General features: G+C 32.9%; 2 protein-coding genes across 2 annotated transcripts in view; one reads left to right on the top strand and one right to left on the bottom strand.

The window, feature by feature from the left end:
- LOC123014944 (tyrosine-protein phosphatase Lar) overlaps window positions 1-23,124 on the top strand; it is a 225,594-nt gene that overhangs the window by 17,439 nt on the left and 185,031 nt on the right. The window contains exon 2 of the mRNA XM_044414279.1: window positions 13,583-13,633. The gene's annotated coding sequence lies outside the window, so the exon portion shown is untranslated. The remainder of the gene's footprint in view (window positions 1-13,582; window positions 13,634-23,124) is intronic.
- Window positions 19,050-22,078, bottom strand: LOC123014945 (dentin sialophosphoprotein-like). The gene is made up of 3 exons (XM_044414287.1): window positions 22,020-22,078; window positions 21,561-21,971; window positions 19,050-21,107 (listed from the first exon to the last, which is right to left on the bottom strand). The coding sequence occupies exons 1-3, from the start codon at window positions 22,066-22,068 to the stop codon at window positions 19,111-19,113; spliced, it is 2,457 nt and encodes an 818-aa protein (XP_044270222.1). The 5' UTR covers window positions 22,069-22,078; the 3' UTR covers window positions 19,050-19,110.

Here is a 23,124-nt window from a genome sequence, read left to right as displayed (position 1 = left end):
TTCAGAGTGAATAGCAGGTAAATACCAGGAGTAAAAATCTCTCGCTTTAGTGAACCGACCACATCTATTTCGTCCCTCCTTCAATTTGCTTTCCCCTGTTGAGGGGAAGTCCCCTTTGGGTGTCATTGAATTTGGCTTGTTGCAGGAATGCTTCTGCATTACTGCATTCGTAGGTAAATATGCGTGTTCGACGTCGATTGTGGGTCAGTGGCGTACACATACGGGCACGTGCAACTAGTCAAATTGCTTCGAAATAACGGTACATTGTCCATGTTTTGGTTTTGAATAGTGTGGGGCTTTTTGCATACACAGTCGGGAGAATGGTAATGTTGTTGGGAACTAAAGCTGTCATTGCCAGCTGCTTGCCTTAACAAACTGCGATATCGCCAATAAACACCGGCGTCGTCGTCATGACGACCGGCGCCGCCGTCGGTATCTAGGGGGCGAAACTGTATGCACGAGAGACCGCATGGCGGCGGCGGTTTTGTTCGTAAAGTCGCTGCGATGCCGGAATTTGATATGGGGAATATTCGCTGTAATGTGCGGCCTTCGACTTGCAAGTTGTGCAAGGATGCCGAATAACTGGGGCACTTGAACATTGTTTAGATATTAATTATGTGCATGCCGATGCGCAGGATTACACAACCGGGGCCTCGGAGGCTTTGATAAGACAAATTCCGTCCTGGTTTATTAAAAATCTAAACAAAAGCTGGAAAAATGAAATTTTTTAAATTTGATAACATACTGTGTTGCACGTGCATTAAATAGAAAGTAAATTTCGTCACTGGGATTTCACTAAAAAAAACTGTTTTTTTATTCGTAAAACTGTCCAGTGTAAAAAGCTTCACCAAGCGTAATTACCAATTAGTTGCATTCGCGTCTACATTGACACATAACGACATAACATCCCTTCTGGCCATGTTTTTTAAAATGAACGTAAACAAACGATTAAAAAGCTGTTAATTGAACGTTTGCTAAACGTTAACTTCGCTTTTCCTAAATAAGCAAGTTGTTTCTTGATGAGAAACACGATCTATTAAATACCCATTTTCACACTATCAATTAACAGAGCGCTAAATTCGCCATGAATATTCACCAGATATCTGGTAGGGAAGGCAGGTCTGTGGTTTCCGATAAAAACGGGTGCTAATAACGTGTTAACAATGTCGACAGCTCTGGGCTACGGCTTCGTCCACTTGCGATCAATTAGCGCCAGCTGCACGAAGAGATTATTGGCGAAAATGTCTAGTCGAGTAGAGTGCAGTTCTACATGAAAAATTCACAGTAACCCAGTACCTAATAGGATTTAAAAACTAATTGACCAAATTCGATTTTTATTAGTATTTTTAATAATTACCGTTAAATAATTACCTTGGGGATGGGACACACGATCAATAAATAGAAAATTAATAAAAATTAGGAATGAAGTAAAGCGCACGTGAGACTGGTTTTTCTCCTCGGACGCAACAGTTCGGAAAATATGTCAATTAAAAAGTCCGGTAATTGAGATTGATTTTAGTAGCTAGAGGTGTAGATTGCGTCTCATAACAGTCATGTGTACGAATTAAGCCGCATTTGCATTTGATTTATGGCGAATGAATCGATCGGTGATGTTGAAACGACGCTTTAATTAACCAAAATTACCAATGGATATCAAGCTTTGAGACAATATTTGACTTAAAATATTTCTAAAAAATTTCAATTTATTTTTACTATTATTCCAAGCTTAGTTCAACACAAAAAAACAGAAGAATGAGGCAGAATTTTTTAACTAATTTCACCTAACTACAACCGGTTTGAACAGTTCAAAACGGTTTTCCGGTAGATAAATTGAAAATCTTAGGCAAAGAACCGGTTTTCTATAGAGTAGACAAGTTTTTGTTAATACAGGCTGCGCCAGAACTCGCGCCCCAGAGAAAATTTTTAAGCAAGGTAAGATACCAGGAACATGAAAAAATGTTTAAAAAATTCTATTTGTCAAAGAATTTAGACATTTATTTTTTGACATTTGACATTTTTTTATGTCTATTTAATGACACTTATGATCTTGAATATGTTTTTTTTAGAATAAAGGTAAAGGTACAAAAAATTTGCCAATAAAAGCCACAAATAACATTGAACAGAGTTACAATTTAGGATTCAGCTTCCTTGTTTCCTCTTTTAATAGCCTATAGCAAACAGAAATAGATAGAGTCAAAGTGCAAACTTTATAATCTCATAACTTCAAAATTTTTATAAATGGATAAAAATTTTTTATCATTTTTTGCATGTTTCTGGTATCTTACCTTTTTTTTTTTTCTCTGGGGTGAGTTCTGGCGCACCCTGTATAGTTGAAGCTAGTCCAAAACTAGAAAAAAACTAGGTTTTACTTTTTCCTATTTTGTATGCGAAGCTTCGCTTCGCCGGAAACTGCAACGATTCGTCCGCAAAAACTGTATTGTAGGTACATACATACATACAACTCGTAACAAAAATAACTATTTTACAATTTTAGTTCTCAGTTTTTTTTATTATTACAACTTAGTTAAGGTTTTGCATTGAATTTTAATTGTGATTTAGAGTTCGTTTTTTAAGACTGTTAAAGAAAATTATTGTTTTTTAGTTGACTTTCTAGCATAGCTAAATGTATCAATTTCATCATACGCGTCTTCGCAATTTTCACGGATTACTATTATTTCTTTTCGGAATTTAATCGGATGTGCTTCTCTTTTAGGTAAGAATTCTCTTTGGTAGCGTCGTCTTGCGTTAATTTCCTAATTAAATTTGAAAATAAAGCACCGATCCTCGCAGACGGAATTAAATCAATACTACGAAAATTTACATTACGCGATGGTTATAACAGAGTTTTTCAAATCTAATTATTCGATTTTAGAAAAAAAAAAAATTATAGGTAACAGACACGTCATCTTGTCTATATACCCTTCAGGTAAAAACCAACTTTCCAGTATCGATTGAAACCATTCAAGACATAATAAGTCTAACGATAAAACTGTCAACAATGCGGTATGCATTTTTGATGGTAGAAAAATTCTAATCCGAATCATGATATCTTGGCTAACTATTTCCTTCCTTCGCGAGCTGTTCCCAACGCTTTTATTTCAGCAGAGCGAGAGGTGGAACGTTGCTTTGTGCACAGTCGATAACTCGAGCTTACTGAAAAAGTGTGAAAAGAACATTAACTTTTTTATAAAAACAGTTTTAGTGTTTGTTCGACAATGTTTTCCTGCTTTTTTAAAGAATAACGTTGGGGTAGCGCTCCCTATTATAAGTTTTTTAAGTTTTTTACAGTTTCATTGTTGCTTTATTTATTTGAAATATTTCTATGACTGCATTTTTTGCTATTTATTAAGTCTTTTAAAGTTTTTTACTTTAATTAACTTTATTTCTGGAAGGAAGCGATTTTTTGCAATTTTAGAAACGCTCTGTTCTTTGCTCTATGGGAGTGCCTGGAAGCTTTTCGTGCTAATCGTTGTAAGAAAAATCCGTTTAATTTTACAACTGTCCTTATCCAAGACTTAAAATGTAGCAAGTGGATTTCGCAAAATCTCCACTTTAATTGCAAAATAAAGCCTTAATTAAAACTTAAATTAGTTGGTTTAGTCTTGTATCGTTTCTTTGTGTGTGCTGTTGTGTCATAATTGTAACATGGAAATCGCATCTATATATCTCCGGGTCTTGTTTTATTCCTCGGCAATTTCTTCGTGACGGTTTTATTTTCTTGTTGCATCGCGGGCGTGAGGTGAAATATGTTTCCTTGTCACTGCAGAAAATGTATTTTGGTATTAGATATTTTCGGGAATTTGCGTTGTATCAAGGAAAATCCGGCGCTTTGCCGCCAACGTCACCCTCGGTTTCCTTTATATTTTTCCCAGTGATCTGTCATTAACCATAAATAAAGCCGACTGTCACGACTCGGCAGGGCCAATTTTAAAGCGGACTAAACAATTTTATTTCGGTGAGCCGCTCGACGATGTTCCATTAAAAGTCGTGTGGTTGGGGTCTGATGGTCCATCACCACATTACAAAGATGGCCTGCAGGATGACTAGCAGTCTTGCAGGATTTCCGGACAATCCTGCACTCGGTTTTTTGTCTATACAACTTCAAGTGGGTCGACCTATCGACGAGAGTCAATAGATGGAAAGATGTAACACGTCAGTCATTTTTAAAGGTCTTTGAAATGATACTTCTACTGCTGCTCTAGTTTAAGTTAACTCGTTTATCAACTTGCGTGGTGAGCTCTTCATCATCTCGTTTCTTTTCTAGTTTATTTATTGAATTTATTCTAACTATAGTAATTTTTAATTTTGAATTGTAGTGATTTGTACTAAAAGAATTTTGTTAGGTATAATTTACATTTTGATCTAAAACAGTACCTATAGTTATTACATCTTCTCACTCAAACTTATCTTATTTTATTTTTATATTTTTTTGTTTTTTATACTTTGTATAAATTTAATACATTTTATGTATTTATACAGTATTATTAGCAAATATTTAGTAACGAAATTGTTCGATAATTGTGTAATAAGTTAATAACATATATATTATATGTTTTTTTTTAACTACAACAATACAGGTTTAATTGTTATTATAATTTCAATACGTACGACTGAAACCATACAATTGTTAATAAAATTTTAGTGTTATCGTTATTTTTTTATAATTTTGTCATTATTTGCTTCTGCCGGACTTATACGTAATTATTTTGTGAAGAATATCTTAAGTCTTAAAACAGTAAAAAAATAGAAAAAAGTCTAAACATAAATATTTTTTTTCAGTTTTTTTTAAGTAGATATTAATGTATGAGAATTCACTCATTAACGCAACTCAACATATTTTTTGATATGTACCTAGGTATTAATTTTTTTTTAAATTTAGTTTAGATTCCTGCAGATCTCAAATGGATGGCTCTATTTGTTGTTTCCATTGATGAATTGACTTTCCGTTGTTATGGAAGTATAAACCGCTTTGAGCCATAGCGAGCGAAAGTTTTAAACTTATTCGAACTGTTATTGCGAATTTGAGTTATTGAAATTTGATTTCCAATCTAGAATGTTTTACAAGAGTCGAGTTTTAATTACAACACTAGTTCTTCGGGCAAGTCTTTTTATATCTTTCCTCATCATTGTAATTTCTGACGCTGACGAGGTGTTTAAAAATTCATAAGTAACTAAAAAATTCGGTAGCTGAAAGGCTGTGGATCATTTTTTCCTGGCGGCTGTTAACATTTTAACAAGGTAAGTTCATCAAGATAGCTCTCTACTATTGTTGTTTTTTCATTTATATTTTTTTAATTTTAAAAGCTCGTTATGAAACCGGAGCATGATTAAGATTGGACAGCGAGATGATTAATATGCAAAGTTTCCTAAGGGCCGAGACACGCTAATTTCAGTACACTTTCGTTGTTGTTGGGATATACAAGAAAAAGTTTTGCTTCTCTACGAAAGTTCGTTACAAAGAGAGGGCTTTTGCGTGAATGTATGGTCCCAACTTCAGCCTTTTTGCGATGGTTTATGAGGAGGAAAGAGGAAACACTTGACTGTTTCCTCAGAGAGGTGCTAAAGAGTAATGACGTGTTCTTAGATACGCATTGATTTCGTTAGCGACATTCTTTGTGCTTTGGGACTTGGGTGAAAACATATCGGTATGATTTGGGCGATCGATGTAGCTTTACGGAATGGGACAATGCGACTATTTTTAATCAAAGTTTGTCAATTATTCATGTTAATTGCAGGAATTTGTCGCGTAAAATGGGGCAAAGAGAGCAAAGTTTGCGCGAAAGAAATGATGAATGGACGTTTGCATGATGGCGATGGCATCGATTGCGTTGCAAATTCGCCGTTATCGTCAACAAATCGAGATCTCTGATAGCCCGTGCAGCAGTCAGGTGCACGATACCGCCCCAAACCGAATGATTACCGCCATTTATGGCCGGTGATTTACGAAATCCGCATATCCACTTTTGTACATAACGTACGCGTGATAACCTCGTCGGCCCATACAAGTGCAGGAATTCATGAGAATAATATTGCATTATTCCGACCACATTTATATTGTATAACAGAACGAAGCAATATAATCCGCTATTCTAGTAGGGCAATAACTCTCTTTTATGGACAGGTTATACTGCTGGAAGTGGATAGGGCGACACCATCTCGCGCGCATTTTAATTCCAACCGATCTCGTATAAATCCCGATCGTCGTTAATAAATTCCCGTCTAAGTAACAACTCAATTTGTTCCTTAATTTCGTCACGGTAGTCACTGGGACGCGGAGAGCATGTCTGATTTACGGCGCGCCCAACTTCGCAAGTTTTATGACGGACTCAGAGTTCAGCACGTTTTAAATAATTACACTGATAAGTGGAACCGCAATTTTGTCCAGGATTTTACAATGGAGAGTCGATGCTAAAAAGGGTTCTTGTACACTCTTTTATCAAGGCGAAACCTGGAGTTCATCCTCCAATTTTATCTAGAGCACTCTTCACTAAATTGCTACCGACGTATTTTTTTCATGCTTTGAAGTGTTCGCAGTGTCGGTGCTAAATTTTAAAATGAACTTGCCGCAAAATGCTTTTGTTCGTTTTATTCCGAGAGGATTCATTTTTGGTAATTGAATTTTATGTCAAGTGGGAAGTTAATCCGAGTAATCTTTCTCTGACGATTTTAATAATAAATTGATGCAACGATACCGCATGGAAACTCTATTATTTGAAGTTTAGCGAAACTAACGTAATAATATTCGTGCGGCACGCACATCCTTCATTGCGTAAGCCGTCGTCGGACGCAATTCCCCGGAGTCGTCCCGGAATCTTATCAGAACTTAACCTATTTCTTCACTCGGAAAAACGGATGAGAAAGGTCTCTGTCCATATTTTTCCAAAACTCAAATTAAAAAAATTCACTCAATCGCTCATAAATCACCCAAGTTTTTTCTTGTGCATCTAAGACTAAAACCAGCAGGTGATTTACTTTTATAATTGCATGCATCATCGTTATCGATTTTCGTTAGTGATTTGTAAAAAGAAAATAACAAGTTTTTTCTTTTGATGATATTGTTGAAAAAAATTGCTATTACCGTCTTATTTCCGAAGGATTATTATTGTGTTCCGGTGATTGGGCGATTGTCCAGTCATGTAAGCTCGGGCAAAATAAAGGTAATTGTTTCGATGCTTAGATTCCAGCTCCATACAAGTTTATATGATGAATGAACAGATGCATCCAATTTGCTTGAACAAGGAATTGTTTTGTGTCGAAACGAAATAGAAAGAAAAATGCCTTCAATGTATTTTTGTTGTATTTCGCTGTTTCAGACATAGTCTGCTCAGCTTCAGCAAATCTGATATCTGCAGCTGTTGTTCTAAATAAAAGATTTCAACGAAATTATAGTGCACACTTGTCTGTTCATCAAAAACTGTTAAAACCTGCTCCTTGCTTTCATCACCGAATTTTCTACAAAACTGAAAATTATTAGAAGGTGTCTTTGTTCAATAACGATAATTAAAAAAATAGGTATACCTACCTACCTACCTAGCTCAAAATTTCGAAATTTAATTATATGTGTATGACTTTTCTATTTATTCTTATAAGTATAAGGACTTTCCTGTTATCACACTGGCAATGTTGCAAATGTGTAAAATAGGTTAGAAACATTTGGTTTCTGTGTTTCTGAATCTTACTGACAAATTACGAGCCAAGTAAAATTCGTCTATATTTGCTTGAATTTTACGATTTTGATTTACCAAACTAGTTTATGAAGGATTTAATGAGAGGGTTTGTAAAGCTTTTGTTACCAAAGCAACCAGCTGACCGTTGAAGCAACCTCGTAGGAAACAAACCTTTACAATTTAAGGGTTTAAGTTTCTTTATTGCTAAAGGACCAAAAAGTTAATTGTTTCTTTTGCACCATAAGTAAATATAGATAGACTTTAGCTCTGCTATTTCATACATGAAAATCCTCATAAAATGTGACTGAAAAAAAATCGAAATATAGAAAACAAACTAATTTCTTCAAAAATTCAAAATTTTAGGCTTATTATAATTACATACAAAAAAATTTTTCTATTAGAACTTCTAATATAAGAATAATGTAGTCAACCAACGCCAATAATTGTCAAAAACGTTTATTTAAAGAGTAGTATTTTTCTACAATATTTCATATAAAATTTATATTTATTGTATCTCAGCCACATAATAATTTTAAGATGTCATATTTCTAGACATTACTGTCGTAATGAAATATTATTAAGTTTTTAAGTGTTTAATACATAAAATATCTGAACAGCGTTGACTTTGCGTTTTAACCTTATTTTATTGTAAATAATGTTTTAAATTTGGTGGATGCGCCGGGTTAAACAACTCCTTTAATAAGTATGTAGTGTACCTACATGATTCTGTTTTAGAATATTAAGTATAATAATAGAAAAAGTTTATGTGTATGTATAAAAAATGTTCGTCTACCTGCAGGATATAGAAATATTGCATTTTTTTCGATTAAAATATCATTTTTAATAAAACATTTTAATAAAACACATATTAATTTTATCCTCAGTCAAAATAATGAGACACTATTTAATTATTATTTAATCAATCAAATCAAGTGTTTTTTTGACAAATAAATTATTATAATATGTCTTACCTCAGTTTGTGATTTTGAAGCATCAATAACTAAAAAGCTAAAAAGCAATTCAAAACATTTTAACTCGACATTGTGTACTTATAATTTATATGTATAATAAGATACGAAGAAGCGGTAAATATAAAACGATTTATACTTTACATACATATTTATGTATTACAAATTACAAGATATCCACCAATGTGCTTTACATCAACAATCTCGCCGCACCGTGATGCTGCAAGGAGTGTTTCATCAAGTCGAAATTAGCGTGTTTTGGGGGCTGCTGCCTCAGGTGTGGAATTTAATTAATTTTATTGATATTTGGGAGCGAGTCGTAGGAAGATGGTTAATTCCATTTCTTTCAGACCCGGATGAGTCGCTAATAAACCGCGTGAATCATAAATGAAGTCGTTGATCTAAAGTGGATTTTGCGGAACAAAAATGTTTCGTGTGTATTACTGCGGCTGTTTAAAGGGTTTTGAGCCGACATGCGGATAACTAAAATTAAAATTGGATGATAGAATTTAAATTAACAATTGGACGGATAATGAAGCGACGGGTGTTTGTACAGGTTCGGGTAATAATCGCCCTCGTTTCGGGGACAATTTACGGACTGAATTAAATAAGTAATAAAATTTCGCGCACGACCGTTACGTAATGGGCATGCAAACTCTCGTAAAACCATCATATAAATTCGGTACATAACCTTTTATTGGTTATAACATCGCAAATCTCCAAAGGCCGCTGTAGACTAGGAAGACCGATCGATAATCGATAAGGGTCTCGATCGGCTGTTCGAGCTTCGAGCACGCATCGTGCTTTGCTTGATTGGAACCTCCTGGCAAAGAAGGCACAAAACACTTTCGGGAACGAGCCGAAAATAATCACAACTTTGAAAAGATATAAAACATCAAAATTCAAAGCGGCGTTTAATTATATTTAAATTAATCTTTCACTTTTCATACTTTTTTGATCCACTTTATAAAGTGTTACTCGTTTCATATTCTAATCCAACACTAATTAAGTATTTACTAGGTGGTTTAAACAAAGCACAAACAATAGCTTTCGGCGTAAAACACTCTCTCTTGCTTTTTAATGGTTATAATTTTTTACGTGATGTGGTTTTTACGGTCAAATTTTTCCATTTGCTAAAGCTGCTTTAACATTTAATAACCTGTTTAAAAACAACATTTATTATTCATTACATTCGTTTGTATAAAAGAAAACTGAATGCGGTCTTGTTTTATAAAATATTTTCAATGACAAAAATATGGATTATAAAGTTTTATTTGGATAAAACTTTTCCTGGTTGAGGGAGAAGAGACAACTGAGTTGGAATAACATGCACAAGTTCGAGCGTTGACCTTAAAAACGGCGCTGGCTTGCTTCCAACAATTGATTTGAAAATATTGACATCGAAGGAATAGAAAGAATGTTTTATTGTATATTTTCTAATAAATTGGCTAGCAAACAACGTTTCAAATAAAGCTCTTTTAGTGTTCAAAATTGGGTATCATTTGTCCAACTTTTACACATAAATTCTAAAGTAATCTTTTTAAAATATTTGTGAAGTATTTATTTTAGTTTGTTTTCTTTACCTTTACTTACACGATTTTCTTCCTGTATTTTTTCATCTGTTTTCTGGTATATGAAACAATAAATACACTAATTGTTTTTTGATTTATAATTTTTTATTATTACATAGTTTTTCTCTTTGATTCTATGAATAATTTATCGAAGTGCTATAAAAAATGGATTAAAGTATCTTCTAAACTTTATCTTTATAGGTAAGAGTTTTTTTTAGAGTAGAAGGCGTTTTTCCATTTTTCCATCATAATGATTGAACGAATTATTTCGTGAGGGCCTAAATAATTTCAAATTATTTTCCCGGTCAATTAAATTTAATTTAAAACAGTACAGTTGAAAGCAATCGATCATCCATTGAAGAGCGTTTTACTACTTTTATTTAATTTACTTTTAATTCTGTTGTGATATTTAAATAAAACTTTTATTGAAGTATAGGTATAATTTTTTTTGTACGTGTTTTTAATTTAAAAATACAAAACGACAATGTCTACACTCTTTCTTTTAAATGTGGCTTCAAATACCAACACATTGTGATGCTAGAAGTGTCTGACTGAAGATATTTAAATGGTATGCTTGACGAATTTGTTTTAGAAAAAACTTTAAAGCAGTGAGCGATGATGTTATTGCCTCATAAAAAATGTAATCTCTTCCGTAGTGTAAGCTTTATTAGTGTCAAAGCGACAGGAAGGCTTTATCATTTTCTAATCAGTTTTTGCTGCTTGTAATCTTACAGTAATAAGACTACACTTGTCGAATAATTCAGGGAAATTTTTCAAAGGCTCTAACGCTAATTACAGTTGCTTTCGCTGCCTCTGTAGGGTTAATTTTGTTAAAAATGAAACTCTCCGTCAATGAATGCGTGCCTCATTCGTTACCCTAAATATCAGGGGTGATAATTATCGAGGTCATAAAAAAGAGAAGAAATTACCGGAAGTAAAGCACCTGCTAGATTACGCAGCTTTCTCATCAAGGACGCTTTCCTCGATTAGATTCACGATTTCGGGAAAAATTAGCAAATTTTCATGTTCGTGTCGTTGGAACATCGTTTATTCGAAAACGTTTATAAATTTTCTTGGTTAAAGTGTTATTAGTTTGGGATTTGGCGCATCAATTTTGTTGCGGTTGAAGAAAAAAGGAAAATAAATGGATTGTAATTTGGAGTTTGAAACGCTGCTCTGATAAGAGACGAAGAAGAAAATGATTATTAATCTCCTTTTGTGTAAAAGATTATCACACATAATGCACCACGTATGTAGGAGCAAATTACCGACATCCACGCCACATGCACATCTATCATATAATTCGTAAAAATTTCACTCGGGTCGTATCTTTGGTTGGAATCGAAATGGAACGTCAGGTGTGCACGGTTCCACCGTATAGAAACGGGATATGAAGGAAATGCGAAACGAAAAACCTGAAAGTGACTAATCGCTATAAAATAACCGCTACTTTTTTATGGACGTTGATTTAACGTAATTGTTGAACCGATTTGTAAAAAATGATTTTCTCCTCTAGAAAAACTCACTTGATCCGATTAGAGATGAAGCAATAAATTACCTATCCTAAGATCTCGCCCTTTATAAATTTTTAACCTCATCTTATTCCTCCATAAATATACCGTTTGCAGTGAAATATCGTCGAATATAATTTGTCGAAATCTTTCACCGCAAATGCCTTAGATTCTTTATCTGTGTAATATGAAGAATTTTTTAAGATTCTTTTATCAAGTGCCAAGCACGTATTGAATGATTTTGACGTTGCATTTAACCGCACGTGTCATATTCCAGAATAAATAAGGCTTATTTGCTAGTGACAAGGCTGAAGTAATTCCTATTCCAATTTCTGTCTGTATTTTTTATTATATTGTTTGCTGTTCAGGAAATAATCGAAATAAGGATGCTTTGCTTTGTTATCTTTCTAAAAGGGGAAACAACATCTTGATTGATTCAAACCAAAGCACTTGAGAAATTTCTATAAAAACATTAAAGCGTAAATTTTAAAATCGCAGGTGTGAAATCAAAACTCATATGAAAATATAATTGTTTTATTGACAATACTTGGTTGTTATTGGAAGTCGCTTAAAAATCCTATATTAAATTACCAGAATTATTTCAAATTGTTTCAAATATTTATTTTTTGTTCTTACGTTAATGTTTGTCCAATCCAATGGTCTCATGTCTATTGGAATTCGCTCTTTGTATCCGCCTAATCTGGGATATTCCCACTCTCTATAAAAATGTCTATTAGGAGTATCGAAGCTGTCATAAACTTTCCGAGCAATTCTTGCTCCATGTTTTTCTTGTTCTGCACTTAGTTCTACTACAACAATAAATTTCAGAAGATTTCGAGAAAAATTTTGAATATAACATGTTACTTGTTAGCACCACCAACAACATCAAAAAAACTAATCGTTTCATTTTGTTGCACTATTTTTCTAATCTGATTTTTTTATATATGTACTACACATTCAACTTCGTAATTTTTGCTATCTTAATTTTGATTGCTATCATTACAATAATTGAAGTTTGTTACACTTAAATTATCGTTTCAATTACCGGAACGTTGATAAGAAGTTTATTAATGTATGGGTGTTTTTAAAGCAAAACTAATCTGGAAAAAATTGCAAAACGAGAAAACAAATACTCATTATCACACCTTTTTTAGTTTTTTAGTTATTATAATTTTATTAATAAAGAAATAACAGGTTTTATAGAAACTCTATCCTAGATCGTCTTTTTCTGCTGCTTCTGCTGGCATTTCATAAAAAGGTCAACATTTCATTTTGACACTTGATTACTTCCTCCTCTCGATAATTGACCTCTCGAATCCTTTGATGCGGGATTTATTATAACTTTGTCGATTTTTTGATAGACTCTTATATGATTATGTAACGCACTGTAATTTCCGGTTCGCGCTATATTTGACACCGCACATGAGATTGATAAAAGCACCGTAAAATTTCCGGTCGAACAGCCGGAAGCCATCGGCATCTTGAAAGTAACCGTCCCGTCGTAAATATCCGAAACAAAATTTACTTTCTGACTTTTGAAGGGCGACGAAGCTGTAAATTTAATATTATTTTAAGGGCAAAGTGCGCCCTTTTGGCACAATCAAAGCGATACAGGGGACACGTAAAAGGAAGCTTTGAGGAAATATTTTATGGAAGGTATGATCGAACGGGACTGGGTTGTGCGCTTGATCTACATTGTGTATGAATTTTATTTTATGAATGCGGAGGATGGGATACAAATTATGAGGGTGGTGGGCGATGAGATAAATTTGAGGAATTTGAGGTCACGCTGTGGGTTCCTGATTTAAACCATGTCGTGTTTTTTAAGACTCGAGATTTTATCACTTATAGCGCACTTGTTTTAGGTCAACTATGGCATCCGAGAACATCCTGGTTTGAATAAAATCAGCAAATCGGTGAGTATATATAAAGTGATTGTCGTCATTCTAGTAAGTGGTATATAAAATGTTACATTTCAACTGGGGTATTTGGCACATGCAAAAAAATCAATAAAAACGGCTAAAAGAATCCAAAAATCTTCAAATAAATAAGGGTGTTATGTCGCTGAATCTGCAAAAGGTTTTTTTTGCAATTATTGTTACCACACCTATTATTATAGTTATTTACATTCTGAATATTCTGTTACTTGAGACGTTTAAGTAACAAGCATGGTAAAAAATATAAAAAATGAGCAGTTTTCTCTAGACTTTTATTTATAAACAGGGTATTACAAGTAGGGTAATCCCTAATGGCCTGACTACCTAATATAAAGATAATTGATTGCAGTTAAAATGCATTTAAGAAAGCAGATTTATTGTTAAATTATTACTTATTTCTTTAAGAGTGTTTTGTGACCAAAATTAAACACCCTTCTACTGTAATTATTTATTTCTTATCTCATATTCGATGGTGATAGACTGACTTTAATAAATCGCAAAGCATCCGCCGGTCTGCACAATGTGTAACTAAAAATAATATAGGAAGTGTTTTGAATTTTGTTTTTTAATTAATTTTTGCGCGATTAGACTCTATTTGATCTTTCGGCAGACTTACTACGTAAAGCCAAGGACCAACTCTCCGAAACGACAAAAAGGGCTTACACATCGTGCATCGTATTATTTTTTTTTCTTCTTCAAATATGTAGAATAATAAATAAAACAACGAAGGATGTGGAAGAAATAAGTGAAAATGTTTTATTGATGCACTTTGAAAAAATCCACCATACTGTAATTTTATATATTTTATTACAATACGCAGTTTTTTGACAAACGGATAAAGCAACAAAGTGTATTAAAAATCGTAAATCATTTTTCAAACGCCAAAATACTTTTACAAATATTTACACGAAACAAAAACTCACAATTTCACCCAAAGAAAATCTTTTTGAAATATGTCTTTCTTACAAAATTTCTTACCCTAATTTCTTATTGTCTGTTTTAGGAGCCTCATGTAAATGAAAGTGGCAACCACGGAATGTTTTGTGACGTGTTTTGATTTGTGGTAATTCTAGGTCTTTCGTTTTTCCAATCCATAAATCTGCTTTTCCAACTGGTCTCGTTTTTACAGTTTTTTTAAAGTGTCGATTTTTTTAGAGAATTTGTATTGTAAATCCAGCTTAAGGTTGTAAATCTGCATTACACTGTGAACAGTATTTGCTTATTCCGAGATCACTTTTATCTCCTAGCTATTGTTTCTAAAGTGATAAACATGTTTTGAAGTAGGAGACGTCGCTTCAAAACAATACAGCCCCCGGCATATTTGTACGTTAATTCTTGCCAGAGGTTCAGCAGGAGCAGGGAGTGTAGATTACAATCGGATATTTCGGATTTGATGTGTTGATTTTGTTCGAGGGCGGCCGATCACATAGTCTATTTGGCCAGATTGAGACGTAACGTTGCGGAACGGAACGGTTTATGCAGATGATGGAGATGTGATAGGCTGGGGCATTAATGTGATCATCAGGGACGGAAAACAGCAGAACAAATTTAGATAAAGTCAAACACATGCGTGGATAACGGGTTACAGATACAGATAAGATAAAGTGTTATTGCTTCAGGGAGGTTTGTTTCACAATTTTCGATAAAATTGATCGTTTCGTTTATGTCTAAATAGTGTTACAAGTCATTGAATGCAAATGAGGACATATTGAAAAGTTGGTGGCACATTTTCTATTCGAAATGTAAATGCTCAAAGCCGTACGCTCTGAAAATCATTATTATGGAAATGTGCGAAAAATTCACAAACTTTTCCTGCTTTCACTTTTTAGTCACACTGTCTAAGAAGCCATTACAATCTTTAAACTCCATCTTGAAATGTTTAAAATTAAATATAAACATGTAAACTTATACTTAAATATTGCATCTACTTCTTTATAGAAGATCAAGAATTGTATTTGGATGATCTAAATTTTTTACTCCAAAACACGTTTTTTAGGTGAAAGTATGTTCTTGAATGACACGATCTTTTGTTTTATTTCTTCCTTGGGCTAGAATTGTTCGTCTGAAAAGCGTCGTTGATGTATGTTGGTCGATTTTTATCGTCCGTTCTGGCGTCCTACGTGCGTCTTTGTGCCGGAAGGTAGTTTGTTGCGTTGCATGGCCCGTACGCAACACATAATCCACCCATTAGTTCCCGCTATCTGTGATCTTTCGACGGGATAATAAACGCTCCAGGATCGATTTTATGCATACTGAATGAGTCGACAACTTTGAGAGCACGTACCGCACTTAAACCAACAGTCAGCTTTTTTGTTTAAACTATGACCAGATCATACCACCCTTGCTGGATTACCCACTTGGAGGTGTGGCGATAAATGAATTTTGGAGAAAACTAGCCGAGTTCTCACTTGGTTTGGAAATTTTTACCGTTCGTTGAAAGTCACGCAAGACGACTAATGACGTCCGATCTGATTCCCGAGTCCGGACGGGCGGTTATTGGAGATTTTTTCAAGAGGAAGGAGGATGAATCAGCGCACCCTCCCGAATAACTATTAACCTGACAAAAAATCCTTTGTTGGGGGAATCTGCTGAATTAAGGAAGAACGAACCGTATTGATTCAAGAAAATTTCCCTAATCTTGCGAAAAGGTGCACTGTTTCGAAAGTTATAACGAAGAAAAATATAATTTTGTTCTAAATTATTCGACAATTTTAAATATTTCAAACTGCATTTACTATTCACTGAAGTAGGCTTTTTTAAGATTCGTTTACTTGAATTGACGAGTAATAATCCACCGGAAATAAAACAGAAATATTGAAAATGATCCGAATGTTCAGCGCTTTTAAAAATGTCTTGTTCACTCGACTGTGCTTGGAAAGGAAGTTATTCCACTCAACTTCACTCTCAACGAGAAATTTAAATAAAACTCGTGCTTTCTCCGTTAAATACCGCTTTTTCATATTTCATATTACGAAAAAGAAACAAAATAGTTCTTTGGTGTTTTCTACTTAATCATGTTTTACAAACAACAAAAAGAGAAAAACCTCACCCGTCTTGTTATCTTTTCATTAAATTTCGATAATAGTGTTTGAAAACTTGCCCGGAGTCGAAAGCGGTAGCGTTAATTCAAGGACTTTTTTGTGATGAACACGTTTGTGGCATGAGGGGTTAAACAGGGTTGAGATGGTGCAAGGGCCAGAGAATATGTGAAATGTGGAAATGGAGAAATTCAATTTTGCATGTTACACGACTTTGACACAATGTTTTCAGGACAGGTTAAGACAAGTCAGTCAGGGTTAACCAAGAAATAAATAGTTCAGTTACAGGATAAGATCAAGCAAAAAAGAATGCTATGCAAACAATGTATTTATTTTTTTGCAAGTCAATAAATAACTTCCAGTAATAATGCTGTGTTTTTTTTTATAACAAATGTTAATTTGCTTTTATAGAAGTGAGTAAAATAATAATTTTATTTATTATAAAATTTTATACATTATTAAGTACTTTATACTTTACTAAGTTATTGTTATTGCATCGTGATGAAAGCATCGTTTGCACAATTCCTGCAAACATCTTTAACTTCATAAATCCCGTCTGAAAAGCGTTTCATTTATATAACGTTTCGGGATTAACAGAACTTTAATTACTTTTGAATCGGCAGACTCATCAATCAAAAACTCTCGGTAGTAACTTTGACGTATTGCTTCTGTGTCGATAGATGTTGGTGGTGGCGTAAGTGTATGCAAATGGACGGTTGGTCCTCTGCAATTTGTATATTAATCTACGTCAATTCCCGGTATCAAACCGTTATCTCTTGTACCAGACAGATGCTCATTTGGGAGCGAGCTCTGGGGACCACTAGCTGACTACCGGCGGCTAAATCAACCATTAAGTTGGCCGACAAGCAACCGTATTCAAACGCCATTCACAATCCTTCCGCTGCTTGAAAGGTATTGTTTCGGAGCAGAGATGCACCAAGTCTGAGTTTTCGATGATGACAAAAGTCTTGGGAATACGACTCAGAAATTGTATTTGCCCTGTGACAGAGTTTATATTCAGCTGTGTTAAAATTGGATCGTTGACTTTTAAATGCTTAATTTACGATTATTCTCAAAACTGTTTGCTTGTAATTCCGAAGTAGGGATACTAAAGTGATTCCGGAGCAATCTTCGAGACGTTTAAGCAAAATTTAACTCAATTTTAATGCCACATTGAAGTCTTCCCGGCTTTGTTCTAATAGAATTAAGCTGGTAATTTTCTTATATTTTCACTCGCCAATTATTAAGTGTTGTTTTTGATACGCTTTGCATACTCGATTAGAGAAAACTGACTGATTTACATAATTTTTGTTGAAACAACCTATAAAATATAACGCAGACCTAATTTGTGATCAAAGTAGTATTTAAATACAATTTAATTTATTTACATCTGTTTACGGATATACTCTAAGAGAAAATGAAATAATATTTGCTGCTTGTTGAATAATAATAATAAACACAATTATTCCGTTTTATTCTGGTTTTTGTTTTGTGGTAACAAAATAATCTTAAAAATTATTTTTAAAATGAGAGATATTGTGGTTTTGCTAACGTTTGGGGGATAATGCCTGTTACGTTAGATTTTTTGATATGTAAGTATTTAAAAAGATTTTTCATCATAAAAATGCTTTTTGGTAAAACTAACAATATATGTTAGTAACAACACAGTATTTCAATATGGTTTCCATATATCGGTGCATTAGTAGTGAGTAAATAACAAATAAATCTACAAAACATGAAACCGCTACATGAATTTTCGAAAAGTTCTATGGTCAATCAGCGTTCTCCATTACGAAGCTCTCGAATCAGTATGAAATGTAGATAGCCTATCCAAAATTGTTTATTTTTAATAAAACATTTGAATACTAGAGTAATTTAGTTTAGTTTATCTAAAACGTCATTGAATTATTGACGAAATCACATCAAACAATCTTTTCGATAAAAGCGTAGGTGGCATTCAAGGGACAGTAGGGACTAGTAAAGTTCGTTCACGCGATTAGAAAAGTATTGGGTGAACGATCGATAATTTATTGAGTGAATTGTGCACGTACTTGTTTTACTTTTTGAATAATTAACTTCATCTTCCTTGTCGGAAATGTAAATTAATATCTACAAGAACGTCAAAAGAATAATTGTTTAATTTTTTCTTTTTTAAAAGTAAATTTATCGAAGCTGTTTCTTTGCCACAACCACAAAACAACGAACAAAGATAGTGAATATGAATATGTACTCATGATAATGTTGTAAACAAGCTTGTAGCAGACAAATATTTACAATAGATTTCTGTAATGAAATGTAACCATTATTTATGTTGATGTATATTTTTTTAGCGATTTGGACTAAAAATAAGAGAATAATAAGAATGTGTATTTATGTATTTCATAAGTAACTTTTAACATGTTTTATTGAGAAATTATATTAATTTTTATCACTGAATGGACATAAGCACGGTTTTCTAATTTCTCCAACTTCTTTGACGAGTATGACTCTTGGAGAATTTCCATCAAAGTCAATAGTAACATGAGAAGCTTTCATGGTATCTTCATCGATAGAAGAAATCATAATGCTAATATTACTGGGTTCTTTTCCATAAATTTCTTTCCATATGTTTTTAGAAGAAAGTACTATTTTATTCGAGTTACTGTAATTGATTTCGGAGTCATGTAGGTTATAAATATTAGTTATTTCTGTTGAGACATTTTCGTTAGGGAAATAGTCAGTAACTAGTGCAAGGGATTCTTCGGTGGGTTTGCTTAAATCTTCATCGCTGTTTGAAGTTTCAAGTGATTGTAATGATTCGTCAGATTTTCTTTCCTTTTCTGGGGTTTCTGAAACATCACTACTTGATGTTGTTTCTGAAATTTCCTTAGACATTAGATTGTCTTCGTCTAACTCTGTACTTGAAGATGTCACTATTTCTGTTGTGGAAGGAGTTATTTCAAAACTATTATTATTATCTGATTGTTCATTTGATGACAAGGTTTCTTCTTCTACACTTTCTGGAACGTTAATAAAATCATTGCTATTCATAGTTGTTTCTGAAATATGTGCATCTTTTTTAATGAAGTCAGTTGATTCTTCTGGCGCAATTGCTTCTGTGGTAACAATATTTTTATCTGTTGACATTTTTGAGATGCTTGAATCTTGATCTGAGGATAGATTGTCCACATTCTCTGATGATTCTTCATGTGAACTATTATTTAAATCAGCTTCTAGTGATTTTGTTTCTTCCTCTTTATTTCTTAGGTTGTCGGCTGAATCATTTGTAGGTATTTCTGTGGTTTCCGTAAATATATCATACAAGTTTTCAGTTGAAATAATATCAAATGACTCAGTTGGATTTGCTTCTAAAGATTCAGTTTCTTTTTCTTTACTTTCTGGAATGTTGCTTGACGTTTCTAAGGTATTTGTATCTTCATTTGAAGTGTCTGAAGATGTATCATGAACATTATCTAACGTTTCTTGTAAACTATTAGATAAATTAGCTAAATCAGCTTCTGGTGATTCGGTTTTTTCTTCTTTATTTTTGAGGTTGTCGGTTGAATCATCGGTGGGTGTATCTACAGTTTCTATAGATTCATCATATGTGTTTAAAGATAGGTCAGTTAAATTATCTGGTGATTCTTTATTTAAATTATTAGATAAATTAGTTGGATCGGCTATTGGTGACTCAGTGTCTTTTTCTTCGATTTCTGACACGTTGATTGAATTATCTGTTGTCATTTTCAAAATCTTTGTTGTTTCATCTGATTTAATTGAAAGTTGATCAGACACATCGTCAGACTCGTGATTTGAATTATTTAGATTGACATCTGAAGATTCAGTTTTTTCTTTACTTTTTAGATAATCGGTTGAATCAGTTATAGGCGTTGTAGTATACACAGGTATAAATATAGATGAATTAGGAAGAATGTTTGATAATAAATCTTCACTTGAATTATTAGATGACTTAATATGATCGGCTGCTGGTGATTCAGTTTCTTCTTCTTCAATGTCTGACATGTTAATGGAATTATCTGTAGACGTTTTTAAAGTCTCCGTTTTTTCATCTAATTTATTTGAAAGTTGATCAGACACATCGCCTGACTCTTGACTTAAATTATTTGGATCAGCCTCGGATGTTTTAGTTTCTTCTTCTTTACTTTTTAGGTTGTCGGTTGAATTTTCTATGGCCATTGTTGTAGTCGACACAGGCACATCTAGTTTATTTAATGATGGATCAGCTAGATCGTTTGATGATACATTTTTACTTAAATTATTAGATGAATTAGTTTGATCTGCTTCTGATGATTCAGTTTCTTCTTCTTCTTTTTCTTTGATTTCTGACACGTTGATTAAATTATCTGTAGTAAATTCGATGGAAGCATCCTTTTCTGTAGTAGTTTTCAAAGTCTCTGTTGTTTCATCTGATGAATTTGAAACTTGGTTAGACACATCGCTTGACTCTTGACTTAAATTATTAGGTAAATTATTTAGATCGGCTTCGGATGATTCAATTTTTTCTTCTTTACTTTTTAGTTTGTCGGTTAAATTATCTAGAAGCGTTTCTGTAGTTCCTGTAGCTTCATCTGACGTATTTGATGATAGATCATTCAAATTATCTGATAAATCTTCACTTAAATTATTAGATGAATCATTTAGATTAGGATATGATGACTCCTTTTCTTTATTTTTTAGGTTGTCACTGGAATTATCTAGGGTCGTTGAAGAAGAGTCAGTCAAATAGTCTGGTGATTCTTGATTTACATTATTAGATAAACTAGTTGGATCGGCTTCGGGTATTTTAGTTTCCTCTTCTTCAATTTCAGACACATACATTGAATTATCTGTAGTCAATTTTGAAGTCTCCGTAGTTACATCTGATGTATTTGGTAACTCGTCTGTTAATTCTTTACTTAAAGTGTTGGATAAATTTGTAGAATTTTCGTTTTCCAAATGTTGTTCTGCAGGTTTATTAGTTTCAGGTGATTGATTGTTACTGTTAGAACAGTTTAACGCTTTACCAAATCCTTGTATAAACTTTTCCCACCTAAAAGGAGGGTGGGTAGAAACAGGTGTTACAATTTCTTCTTTTTGTTTTTTTATAAGATTTTGCTTTTTAAAATTGAAAACAGGATTTGACTCTTCTTTGTCATGGTTATCTAAAGAAAAATAATTAAACTTGTTAAAAGACGGCACTTGTTTTTGTTCTCCTGCAAAAGTGAATACTTCATCATTTGACGGTTCTTTGTCAGGATTATGTGAAAAAAGGTAATCAAATCTGTCACGTGCTGGTATAGCTAGTAAAATAATAATTACTAAAAGATTTTAAAAAACGATGTTCTTACCTTTTACCAAACAAAGTAGTAACGACAAAACGAAAACAGATTTGTGCATTTTTGCTAGTGTGTCATTATTTTTGTTGTTGCAATATTTATAAGTAATTTCAGACACATAAAAAATTATTTTATAGACAAAACCGTGTTTCACGTTTTTTTTATTGTTCGTACTCGATTTTTTGTCAGGAACTGTGTTTCTGTTATCTTTACAGATCAATTTACTACTTTAATTTAAATAAAAAAAAAAGAATTATATTACATTTTGCATATTTTAATAATATTTATTGCCATTCCATAATCGAATATTTACAAAATCATGTTCGTTGTTTTCTATTAAATGAGAGTGTGCTGGTTTAATCAACTCCATGAATTCCAAGACCATTCCATATTTTTCTAGATCTTCAAATGCCCTAATTAGACCTATTAATACAAATTATGAAGTGATTAAAAGAAAAAAGCAAAGTAGTAATACACACCATCTGTCACGCCAAATACGAGAAAAACTGTTGCAAATAAAATTAGAATCTTCATGATTTTTTTGTTTTTACTAACATATACGATTCAGTTTCTTATATTTATACAACTATAAGCAATTTGTAGAAATGCATCTTGTGGGAGATGACATTATGTTAAATATTGTTATTATTTCTTGTATTGTTAAATTTGCAATGGGTAATATGTTTAAAAGTGCATGTAATAGAAGTGATTATGTAAATCAAAAGATTATTGGGTAAATATAAGAGACCGAAAAACGTGCTCACAGTGTATTATTTTTTAAACAGTAATAAATAGTAGAGGCTAATAATTAATATTTTCAAAATTTATTTTACTTGACTGTCAGATATTTTTTTATGCTACAATGGACAATCTATTATTCATTATAATAATCTATTATTCATTAATCTGTTATAGTGGGTGATGTATAAAAGGTTTGTTGTTTTTCTGTTTAATTATTAATACTATGTACTAGTTTAAAAAAATTGAAAATTAGATATATAGAAAATTTTATTGTCACGTAGTTTTAGTGTGCTGAATTTAATGTTTAATATGCAAAGTAAATTACAACTTAAATTTAGAGTATTTTTTTTTGCAACAAATCAATCTTACAAATTTA

Source organism: Tribolium madens, unplaced genomic scaffold, assembly GCF_015345945.1.
Source record: "Tribolium madens isolate multiple individuals breed KSU strain unplaced genomic scaffold, Tmad_KSU_1.1 Scaffold_97;HRSCAF=244;Tcas5.2_LG3a, whole genome shotgun sequence".
In the NCBI taxonomy this organism is placed as follows: Eukaryota; Metazoa; Arthropoda; class Insecta; order Coleoptera; family Tenebrionidae; genus Tribolium; species Tribolium madens.
Note: the sequence above shows the minus strand (reverse complement) of the source record. Positions and strands in the feature narration are given on the sequence as shown.